At 41.4% G+C, this 12,364-nt stretch overlaps 1 protein-coding gene across 1 annotated transcript in view; it reads left to right on the forward strand.

The window, feature by feature from the left end:
* The first annotated feature begins 1,380 nt into the window (after positions 1-1,380).
* The window catches only part of LOC113142207 (proton myo-inositol cotransporter-like), a 43,997-nt gene continuing 33,013 nt past the window's right edge, over positions 1,381-12,364 (forward strand). The window contains exons 1-3 of the mRNA XM_026327091.1: positions 1,381-1,957; positions 9,662-9,821; positions 11,350-11,558. Of these exons, the coding sequence (XP_026182876.1) occupies positions 1,381-1,957; positions 9,662-9,821; positions 11,350-11,558 (946 nt within the window). The remainder of the gene's footprint in view (positions 1,958-9,661; positions 9,822-11,349; positions 11,559-12,364) is intronic.

Consider the following 12,364-nt stretch of genomic DNA (forward strand, 5'->3'; position numbering starts at 1 on the left):
CAGCTTGAGTGACAAGGTTAAGTTCCCAATGAGACTTTATAGGTTTACACCATGAAAGCATGCTCTCCCATTGTTGCCCTTCTTCTGCAATTGGCTCAATCATGGGCCATTATCAGGCTCTGCTCATTCTCATATTTCTGTGACGCCACTGACCCATATTCGTCCACTGCTCACATGAATGCACTTCAAACCCATGCAGCCACGCAGCATGTTCACGCCAATGACTTTTCAAGTGGTTGAGGGTGTGGAGGAGAGATTTTTGAAAATAGCAGGTGAAGCTTTGACAGGGTCATAGTAACATTTTGTTCAGTCATCAGCTTTGAAAGGAGTCAGGTATTAGCTTGGCCCTAGATAAGGGCAGGTATTTTCATTACCATTCAGATTAATATGAGACATTCACTGGCTTCAGCTTCTAAAATGTGAATCTTTAACGGTTTGCGTTGTATTTTCTCATATTATATCTTTAGATTTTGAACTATTGGGTAATTTGTTGCCATTGACACAGCACAGTGAATTGTTTAGCATTTGCTGTTATTCAAAAATACTATTGTAAATTGACAAGTCTCAGTGAGTTGAACTAATTAATTTGACACTGACGGGGCAACGCAAAATGAATGTCAGTAGCCAAATTGGCTGAATGCACATATTGGGCCTAGCTCCCTTACGTGACTTGGTTACAAACCTCTGTCCAACTTGTGTTTTTGTAGTAAAAAAGGGTGATATTTTTAGAACAAACCTGGTGGCAAAACTATCGTCTCTGATATTTACTGTGCAGTATATGTGTTTTACACAAACATGGAGATGTAATACAAAATCTTGCCCTGCAGGGGGCAGCCGTTTCCCTTTAGTACAAGAGCTCTTATTTGAAATTGTCTAATTTAAAAACATATATTCATGTTTAAAAATTTGATCAATGATCAATGCACATCCCAATTTCCCTTTATTTCACTAGTAATTCATTTTATTTCTTAAGCTCATTAGCCTGTGGTTGGCTGTGTTTGTTTTTACTACACATTTCCCAAGATTAAACTGAATTGAACCTCGCCATAAACGGTCTGTCCAGTCCAGCATCGTGCTTCCAAAACAGTGTTTCTTTGCGTCATGCCGACGCTGGTAGTGACGGAGTAGTCCACTACACTCCTCCTATCTTTACCTTTCCTCCCCACTCTTCTTCAACTCTCGCATCAGGACCACAGGGATGTGATACCTGCCAGAACAACTTTATTCAGCAGCTGGTGTCACATCTGGGGAGTGGTTCTGGGCGAGACCAGGCTTTAGGGGGGAGGGGTGAATTAGTTCAGTGGGTGAGTGTGTTTTTGTTTTCTTTTTCTGAAGCACTGAATACAACTCAGCAGCCCTGTCCTGTGTTGTATTTCCCATATGTCGCGAAAGCAGGTCGACCATGACTACAACCTCCGTAGTATGAGCAACCTGATGGGCGAGCGGTGGAAGAAAGTCAACGACGGAGGTGAGCGGAGCCTCATCAAGGCTCCGTCCAGCGCCAGCATCAGCAGCCAGGGCGCCTCCGCCGGAGTTTCCACCGCCGGTGCCCCGGCAGCAGCCTCCTCCTCCTCCTCCTCCACCGGGGACCTGGAGAGGGCTGCCCGCAAGCAGTTCCAGCAGGATGTCACGCCCGGTTTCGTCTACGTCCTGGCCGTCTTCTCCGCCCTGGGGGGCTTCCTGTTCGGCTACGACACCGGGGTGATCTCCGGGGCCATGCTCCTGCTGAAGAGGGAGCTGGACCTGAGCGCCCTGTGGCAGGAGGTGCTCATCTCAAGTACTGTGGCCGCGGCCGCCCTGTCCGCCCTGCTGGGGGGCTTCCTCAACGGGCTCTTCGGGCGCAGAGTGTGCATACTGCTGGCCAGCTTCTTCTTCACCGTCGGAGGGATCGTGCTGAGCACCGCCCCCGGCAAAGAGGTGCTTCTGACGGGGAGGCTCATCGTCGGAGTGGGGCTTGGTAAGACGCGTTGAACATGCTCTGTGTCTCTTCAGTCTGCAGTGAATACATAGACTACATCTATTGTAATAATCCTGCAGGCCAGAGTTGTATTGTGGAGAAAAAGATCATTAGTTTAGGCACCAAAAGTACTTTTAAATCACCTTTAAGACCTGACTACATTGAAACTGTCACTAGTGCAGTAAAATGTTTTCCATGTGAAAACCAGTGAAATTATCCCCCCACACTGGCAGCACTGTCTTTATCTATGTCCCCTTCTTGTTCTCCATCAGAAAGGTCAAAGTTCAAAGTGAACCATAGAGTCATAAGGCCACATTTTTTAAAAACAGTGTTTGTTTGTCGCTGTCTTTCCTCTTCCAGCCCCAGGCCTGGTATTTGCAATTACTCACAGTGTCTAATTACACAGCATGGCCCTCTGCTTGCTCAGGCTACATGCCACTGCCTCTCAGACAACTTGTTGTCCTAATTACTCCCATCATAATGACTTTTATTAGAACAGATTGGGGGCCATTAAGTGAGAAAGGGGAAACTCGTTATGGATGAAAAGTAAGAGGCGGATCCACAAGGAAAACCAAGATGAACCAACAAATCACACGCAAGACTTTTACTGTCAATAAGGTCGCCTTTATTGGACGCTGATGATTGGATTTATCTGTTTGGCTGTCCCACCCCTGCTTCCTCCCTACACAATCACACACACACACGTTCAGACCTTTCTACTACTGTGCTTCCTTGCATTAATGTCAGAATATCTCTGATTATCTTAGCTTTTCTCTCTCTGCATATTCCTCACTCTGCTTGGTGCATGCTTTTACATGCAATGCACCCTTTGATCAGAATTCAATTCGCCCCAAATTATTTATAGTGGCTGCTGTTACTCATGAGTCACATCCTCTGTGAAGGGGGCTGTTAAAACTGGCTTTCCACGCTGAGCACCACTTAGATGGCACACGTCCGCTGCCTACTTGGAGAGTAGTAAGCGCTCTCCTCAGTGTTAGGTGGAGGAACTGCAGACCATTTTCTCTTTTTAGAAAACCATTTGGATGGGAGAGGAACCTTATTTCTTAACCCTCCCTGACCATAGTGAAAATCAATTTCTAATGCTTCTTGTTGTTTACAGCTTGTAATTTTAATTTGTGGGTGTGTAAATATATAATCATATCAAACTGTAATTATCATATTTTTGTTTATCTGGCATCAGGAACATGCAGGTGATGAATGTTCTTTGGTTAATCTTCCACCAGGAGGGAAGTGGTAGAGTATTATTTCTGGATAATGAGAAAAGCAAAAGATAGCGATTTAAGCAATATAATATAAACAGTTTCCCATAATTATTTTGCAGTCCATGATGGATGGAGCATGATTTTATTTTTCCTTTAGGCTATAAAAGACACCTAGAGTAAAAATTCATGGACAGTAACGTTTATTTGGAATTTCAGAAACTTTTTTTTTTTCCCCGACCCGAGTGCAATGAAGTTTGATGAAACCAAATTAAAACTTCATGTGTCCTGTGATGGATTGTGCAGCTTGGGCTCTGTACACAGCTGTGGAATGTGCTGTGTTAACTGAACAAGAATGAAGCCTATCAGTGATGGACAAGGCTTGTGAATGGTGGAAATAAGCCTTAATATTTTCAGCTACATAGTGCGTGAGACAGAAGCTTTATAAGTTTTATAAACTCGCATCATTTCCATTTATATTAAAAACAGTTCTTTTAAGCAAAAATAGTTGTGAAAAGATGAACGTTCTGGCTGCTCTTATTTTAAAGATAAACTCCAAACCTTTGCTTTATACAGTCTTTTAGAGCAATGGCAGGAAATTTCTACAAAAACAGGCCTGGCAGAGAGAGGCTTCAGTTAATGACAGAAAACTGCAGGCACTTTTCTGTGAGTAAACACGTAGAATGTGTAATTTTTCCATCACACCCTCTTCCTCATCTTATTCCAGGCACATTTTGAATTAAGCATAAAACACCTGAATGACATCTCATAAAGAGCAGTTTACGTGTCGTGGGGAGTGCCACTGAGCCTGTGAAATGTGTTTTTTAATGTCGTCTATTGCTCTGAAGGTGCTGAAGTCTGATTAATAATAATAATAAAAAAAAAAGCTTCATGATGCCATCAGCATTATCGTAGTTTCGGTTTGGAAAGCCAGTTTTAATTTGAAATGCCTGTCCTAAAATGGCAATATTAACTCAAATGTAATGTCATTCTAGTATTGTCCATTTTTGTTTGTTCATCAGTATTGACAGATGAAGGGGGAAGAGAATTATTTCAATAATTAATAAAGAAAAGGGTAATAGGAAATGCCTTTTCTCAAATAAACACATGAAATGAGGTTTGAAAAAGCTGCTACATTTACACACACACAAGCTTTAGTTTCTGTGGGGAGGAATCTAATGACTGGGGTTATTTCAGCAGCTACATTATAGGTGGCTGTTTCGCTATAAGTATCCTCTCCTCTTCTGCCACCACAATCTTTTCCCATACAGTGATCTTCATTACACAAACATGCTCGAGCCAGGACCTGAAAGATAATGAAGCACATTCTGGCGCCACAATTAGCTGCTGGAAATGCTGACAAGGAAGCATTTTTCTTCGCATGCTGTTAAACAAGCCTGTCGTCTACACATTAACATGACCGCCGGTACTCAGGAAGGCAATTGCTTAGCATTTCTGAACTGAACTCTGTAAAAAGGTCATCGCAGCTGTTTGTCAAACCAGGAAAGGCCATACGTTACTTTGCCCCAACTCCCTGTATTTCTACCCATAAGCCTCTGATACGTCCGTTGAGTTATTGTTTAGCTGACCTTTGCCAGCAGGGACTGTTGTGTGATAGAAGCTGTCTGTGCAGACAGATGGTATTGAGCCAGATTGTTATCATTGACAGGGATTCATCACTTGGTAATATCAGTAAAATTGAGAGGTTTTCTCGCTGCACAGATATTTGTGGAAAGATGTTTCAATGTTAAAGGTGATATCTACTTTTATTAGCTGAGCAGGATGTGTGATTTTCCCAGAATTATTTTGCAATAAGCATCATAATTCACTCCAACCAACTGCACCCACTTTAGTTTGTGACTTCCTGCTTTATGTAGAATGCAAAGGAGACTCATGAGTGATTGGGTTAGTGCTAACTCGGATTGTGTTTCCTGTGGCGCTTTCACAATAAAAGCCACACCTTAGGACTAAACAAAGGTAAAAATATAAAGAAAAACAGCAGGTTGACTAGCTCTATGTGATTCCCTTTTTTGTAGTTACAGTCAAACAAGTGCACACGCTGTCACCGTTGTGTTAGTGAATACACACCGTTAGTGTGTGAATAATTATGGTAATAATCATGTTTTTAAATGCTGAATTGTTTTGTCCTTGAAAACAGTGGATGAAGTGTCTGCAGTAAATAGTGTAGTTAAAAACATCATGAGAACATTTTAATTGTTACCGGGAGACTTGGTAATTGGTTGGTTTAGATAATTAAGTCACAATTTTCAGCCTAAACAGGAGTAAGCTAAGTGTAGACTTAATTAAGAGTTTATGTGCATATTATTGTTCTAATGTGGAAATCACATCATAAAAATCTCAAGTCTCCAGAAAATGGTTTGCTTTTGGCTCAACATTTGTGAATCTTGGATTATGCCAAATGGTTTTACCAGAAGTATGTATTATGTGACTAATCTCTTGGTTACATCATAAAACCATCCAACATTGGAGTCGTCAGGTGTATTATGCAATAATATGCCTTTAAAAGTCTGCATTGGCAAAATAAAATGTGTATTAGAGAGACTTTACTGAATTTAATTAAGACATGCCATGTCTGCTCCTGCTTTTACCACTAAATGTAGTCACCATTCACACAGTTTAGCTGTTTGAAAGTCAACAGCAGCTTTACCTGTGGGAGTTTTCTTTTGTTCCTCACTCTGCATTATCAGGAATCCTCCATTAACCTCTAATTTGTGTTCTTCATTACAACCAGCTAGTAGGAAATGTCCTGCCTGTCTCTTTACTATATCACAGTGAAGGAGAGTCCAGTGAAGTATCTTCCCCGTACTGTGATCAAATGAGTCAGTCCCAAGCTTTGTACTGCATGCCTGGAGGCCAGACAGATCCTTTGTTTAAGTGTGCTGTGCAGCTTTGAGGCTGAGCCTGACCAGACGATGACTTTATGCTCTCTCTCTCTCTCTCTATCTCTGTGTGTGTGTGTGTGTGAGAGAGAGTGAGAGAGTGTGTGTGTGTGTGTGTGAGTGTGAGAAAGAGAGAGAGCGAGAGACAGAGAGAGAGAGAGAAGGAAGTAGTGCTGGGAGCTGTCCCTGGTGCTGAAAGGAAAGCTCATTAGCGAGAAAGGGAACACAGTGTGACTGTCTGTAAGGGATTCACATTCAAGCAAGTGAAGAAATGTAGCCTGTAGTTAAAATAATATTTCCATATGAATAGCTAATATTGTGCCACTTGTATCAAAATTAGAGCCTGACTGATGCATTGGCAGGTTGATTTGGATCACAGAAGTAACCATCTCTAAAAGTTAATTAACCTTAAGATGTTTCAAAAACCCAGAGGTTTGTTTTTAAAACAATTACATTTGTTCAAGATTGATATTTTCCAAATTATGACTTTTTCTAATCCAGGTTGTTCACAGGCTGCCATCTTGATTTCAGTTCAGTTCAGAAATAGTGATGCAACTCAGGACAAAAGTTAGGAATCCATTATTGTGCAGCAGAAGAAATATTTTTTTTGTCCAGATTGAAGAGTGAGTGTTTTGCCATCTTTGATTTGATTCAGAAAACAGAGATAAACCTGGGAAGTGAGTCAAAAACCTTTATCATTCACTGGACTAAATGTTTTATCCAGAATGTATCATCCAGAATTGTCTTTGGGGACTGCTCCTTCATTCTGTCTATCTGTTGCCAAATTAGTTCATTCGAGGTATGCTATGGCTTGTCAGTGAAAGACATGAGCAGTATGAGAACATATTATACCATCATACCAGTTCTGTCTAAGTAACATAAGGGGACAATGTCTTGGCCCAAATAAAAGACCTATTTTCTCAAAATTATGTTTCAATGTGTTCAATATGAATATTTGTAGCTTTAATGTTGCTATGTGACTATGTGACTGCTATGTGAGAGCCTGCAGTTATGTTAATAGTGATTCTTTCAGAGTTATCTTTGTTTGCCCAATTTTACCTGCTGGTCTCTGCAAGAGCTCCCATGGAGGAAATAAAGGAGGACTGAGTTTATAGCATGGCTAGGCGTGACTTGGACAGACACAAGCTGGTGATACATGTGGCTGTAGAGAGGAGTAGGTGCAAAAAGTAGGTGAGAAGAGAGGCAGGAGGAAGAGGTCCAGTTTTATGGAGGGAATTCAGATAGAGGCATTACTGCAGGGCTCGGCCGGTTTACACATGCTGAAACCTGTGCATATGTGTGCGTGTGATTGCATATTGTCAAAAGTATACAAACACGCACTGCAAACGCACAGTTCAGCTGTCAGAGAGAGAGAATGGATTGAAAACAGATTTCATGGCTCTTGATATTTGCTGTCTCCACTGTTTAACTGCACTGTTTGTGAAATCTGCTGGTTAATGTTTACCTGTTTAATCATTGCATTCATTGAAAAGGAATTGATTAGCATTGCATATTGTTTACTGCATCATTTGAATAAACATTTAAATTAAGAAAATGAAAAAAAGAAATATATGTATATATGGGTTTTAAACTTCAGGTTACCTAAGCTTATGCAGAAAATAAACAGGGTGCCTGTGTATGGTTTTTGTGTTTTCATAGTCTAAAAACCAAAATCAGGGTTAACCCTTTTCAGAAAAAAGCCATTCAAAGTAAAATCAATTGTATGTCATTTTACTGGTTTAAAACCAGAGTAGTAGTCTTGATTGCCTTTTAAAGTACTCATTAACAATACCACATGGAGTCCTTTGCTAAGCAAGAGGAGAGTGTGCTGCTAATGTCTCGGTAAGAACAGGCTGTGACCACAGCAGCTGAATACTAAACCTACTGTGGAAACCTCAGATTTCTTCTATGCACTTGGACCTAGTTATTGTTCTCTGAAAATTTTATGCTTGGTGCTATGTATCATGAAGACACTTTGCTGCATTCAGGACAAAGCAAACAGACGTTTGCTACTAAAATTCATTACTTTCTGAGCCCTAGCTCTACTGTAACCCTTATGGTTTTCTTATGTTGTTCTCTGAGCAGCATCTCTAAACAGCTTATGAATGGTTCTCCATCAGTTTGGCCTGAGCAGACAGCCTTCATGCCAAAGAGAGGTTGATTAGATTTCGGCAGTGATCTGCATCTCGGATTTCCTCCATCAGACTCTAATGCCTTTTTTAGTCATAACTAAGATAAAGGCTCGACCCTGAATCCTTGGACTATGTTTGCACAGTCATGATATCAATTGGAATAAAAATGGGAGTGCACGAGCAACATGGCTGGACAGCTGTGTGGTTGGTGGTTTTCTGACTGCAAGTGCTTTTCTTTGGATCATTCAACAATGAATCCTAGGCACAGGTTTGACCACAGGGGTTTGATCTATAACTTTTCAGTGTGGGGTAAAAACTAAAAGTGTCCTTTTGATTGTTTTTTTATTCGGAACTCCTTCGAGAAACCGAACGCCACTTTGAAATGTTGGTGATTTTCCCTTGTCAAACTGCTCTACTTGTCGTCTTCTTGTGAAAATTGAAAAAAGAGAAGGAAAGAAATCATCTTCTCTTTTGCTTATCGATTTGTCTTCCCAGAGCTGCCACAGTGTGGTGCCCGCTCAGAGACAGTGCAACTTGTTCCCCAGCAAAGTGGTTTCCATAGCAACAGGTAGCCACGTAGTCATGGCTGCCGCTGAGGGCAGGGTGGTGGCAGCGTGGAGGAGAGGGGATGGAGGTTTGGGGGAGGGGGTGGAGGGGGCAGGGGTGGGGGGCAGTGGCAGGACTATTAATAGAGCTTATCAGGAGCCAGCTGCAGAAAGCTGTGGTCTCGTGGCACCATGTCAGATACATTGGGCAAATGTGCTCTGTGTGTGTGTGTGTGTGTGTGTGTGTGTGTGTGTGTGTGTGTGTGTGTGTGTGTGTGTGCGTGTGTGCGTGTGTGTGTGTTGTTCACAAGCCATTACTGAGATGGACTATCTGTTTGTGTCTCAGGTTTACTTTGCAACCATGTGACATCATTGTTGCTGTTGATGTGAAAAACTCTTTTAAAAAAAACTACTACTACTGTAGTCAGTAAAGTACTAAAGAGAACGTACAATAGAGGTCGACCGATGAGGCAAAATATTGCACATCCATCTATGGAAGAACGTTGGTGAGGTTTTGCCCAATGCTTCAGTTAACAGGCCATAAATGTACTGTAAATAGACTTTCTTTTATAACTGTATGGTGAATATGTGTAATTCTCAAAACAGTATGTGACTTAGCAGTGGTTTGGTATTTAGCCATGTGTTTGTGTTGATGTATGCAAATTAGCCATGTGTTACTTTCATTTGTTAATGAGGAAGTATAAAGTATAAAGGCAGTGCTTTATAATACTGCACCTTCTTGCTATTTCATCTCCACTTACACTAAAAACATCAAGTTCATCAGTTAGCTCATTACTTGGTAAGTGTGCAGGTAAGCTGATGTTAACTTTTCAACTTACTTATCTCCACCATGAAATCCACAGCTACCTAAATACTAACCATCTCTACCTGTCCCCTGGTCGTGCAGGTATTGCTTCAATGACAGTGCCGGTGTACATTGCTGAGGCCTCTCCACCCCACCTCAGGGGTCAGCTGGTGACCGTTAATACCCTCTTCATCACTGGAGGGCAGTTCACTGCCAGCCTCATCGACGGCGCCTTCAGCTACCTGAAGCACGACGGCTGGAGGTCAGACGCACATTTCGCATACAAAATGTGTTCAGTTACAATTTAGGGCAAAAGATGACAATGTAACTTCAACATAACATTTTATTTATTCATGTACATACATACACTGTGTTATCTTTGACTAATATTTAAATTTGTTTGATGATCTGAAACATTAAAGTGTGACAAACATGCAAAAATCAGGAAGAGGGCCAACACTTTTTCACACCACCCTATGAATACATAAGCACAGCAGCAGATTGCCATTTCCTGTTATGATAATCATATACTGTAGTCAGAGTTTGAGTTCTTATCATGTCAAATGCCAGAAAAGTCATTCTGATTCACACCCTCATTTCAAATGTCACCACATGAATGGGTCAACCCCCAACATTTCCTGAGAGCACTCATACTGTACCTTTGGAAGCTACAGTATGCTACTGTCCTGGTTCTTTTATCTTTTAACTGCTCTGCTCTTTTCTGCTTCCATTTGTCTGTTCCCGCTGTTGCAGGTTTACAGCCTCCAGGGTGTTTGAAATACTGTAGATAAGAACTGTCCTTTTTTCTAAGGATTTGCTTTAACTGCAGTTCTGACGGACCTTGTGGGGATCACTTAGAAGGCCCATAGATTGATGTGATCCATAACTGGAAATAGCCTTTTGGAGATCCTTATTTACTTTATAGTAAGAATGTTGTGTCAGTGAAGTTGTTGCCTGTACAGCAGAAGAAAAACATTATATGTCTGGAAGTTCTCTTCAGTAGAAGTAAATGGAGTTGCAGCTTCTCCATGTCTTCTTCTTCTTTAAGAGATACAGTAAATCTGCTTGGCAATTTATCGTTAGTACAGTCTTCCTCGCTTATTCTCTCTGACTCATAATTTTTGGGGTTTTCAGGGTGACCCTCATTCACCTCTCTTGTATTCTCATATTCTTTTCCTTCCCACCTCATAATTATGGATTTTCAGAATGACCCTTCCACAGAATGAGTTGAACCCTGATTGTGTGCATGAGTGGCTAAGGAGAGGCAATTTCCCTCTCTACATAATTGTCTAGTATATCAGCAGTGTTGTTTTGGGAAGTTATTCTGTCATGATATTAGATGTTATGACGTTAGTACTTACTGAAAATGTTTATATGCACACTATATACTATATTTACATACCATATAACATGCTTTCAGTTTATTTTAAGGTTGATGTTAACATTATGGGCCATGTGTTAAAGTGAATGTATTGTACTTCTACTAACTGCTGCATCGGTCTGGATGTAAATCATTTAGTGCAGCACTTCATCTGTTATGTTCAGGGGTAAATGCACAAGTGTTTTTGAGCAGAAGAACCTGAATAAATCCTCGACATTTTCCCCAGTCATTCATTTTAATGAAGTAAACCACCTGATGCTCGCTGGCAGCAGACTGCAGGAGCAACCTGTGCGTCATGTTACTGTAACTAATATAATAATGTGAATTTACATGGTATGAACCAGCTTAGAAAATTTGAAATTAGTGATAAAATAACACCTGCGCACCTGGTTATGCGTGTTCTCTCCAGGTACATGTTGGGTCTGTCTGTGCTTCCCGCCATGCTCCAGTTCATGGGATTCCTGTTCCTGCCGGAGAGTCCTCGCTGGTTAATCCAGCGCGGGCTGACTCAGAAGGCCCGCCGCGTGCTCAGTCAGATCCGTGGCAACCAGAACATCGACGAAGAGTACGACAGCATCAAGAACAGCATTGAGGAGGAGGAGAAAGACAGTGGAGGAGGTGAGTGCATGGGAAGGGATAGAGGAGTTGTGGTTCAGGGGGGACGGCGGGGAGGCAAAAAGCTTTTAATGTTGAACATTTGTCTTATAGTAGAGCAGCACATACACAGCTGTCTGTGCAGCAGGTGGTGGTTGTTCCCTATTGTTAGTTCAACTGGACATCACTGTAACCTTCATGCATAACACACAACAAACATGCTAGATTGTGGGACCAGACAGCTACAAGCACTGAAGGTAAAATCAGTCCTGGTAGATTGGGTGAAATCTGTTTGGACTGGTATTAGCAGCAAATGCAGATTAACACGAGCAGATATTGTTTAAGCAGCTTTCTTACAAACACAGTCAAAGAATTAACTGGTGTATCTGTTTACAGTGCAGCCAAACAGATTTTTTGTTGTTTTAATAAAGAGGTCAGTCAGTAATAATCGCAGCTGTGAGCTGATGTCATGCTGCACACAGTGCGTCTATTTTTCTAAACAACAGCAGGACATAGTAAAACCGGTTCCTTTGTTGAGAGGCTGGAGGTGTGCAGTTCTTTAACAGTCCACTGTGCCTGCTCCTTGTTGTTCCTCATCAAAATAAAAGTCACCCAGTGTTTGACAACAGCTGTTTGCTGACAGTTGAGCCTCTGGTGTTAATGCTGGATTACATTGGATCCTTTATTGATGTGAAAGCAGATTGTATATTATATTAAAAGATGACAATTGAATGTGAATACATTGGATGGCTATTAATACTTTTGTTTGATTTGATTTTAAAGATCAAGGTAGTGATCTCAGGATCGAGAGCAGCATGTTGTAAGTTTCC

This window comes from Mastacembelus armatus, chromosome 23, assembly GCF_900324485.2.
Source record: "Mastacembelus armatus chromosome 23, fMasArm1.2, whole genome shotgun sequence".
Taxonomy (NCBI): Eukaryota; Metazoa; Chordata; class Actinopteri; order Synbranchiformes; family Mastacembelidae; genus Mastacembelus; species Mastacembelus armatus.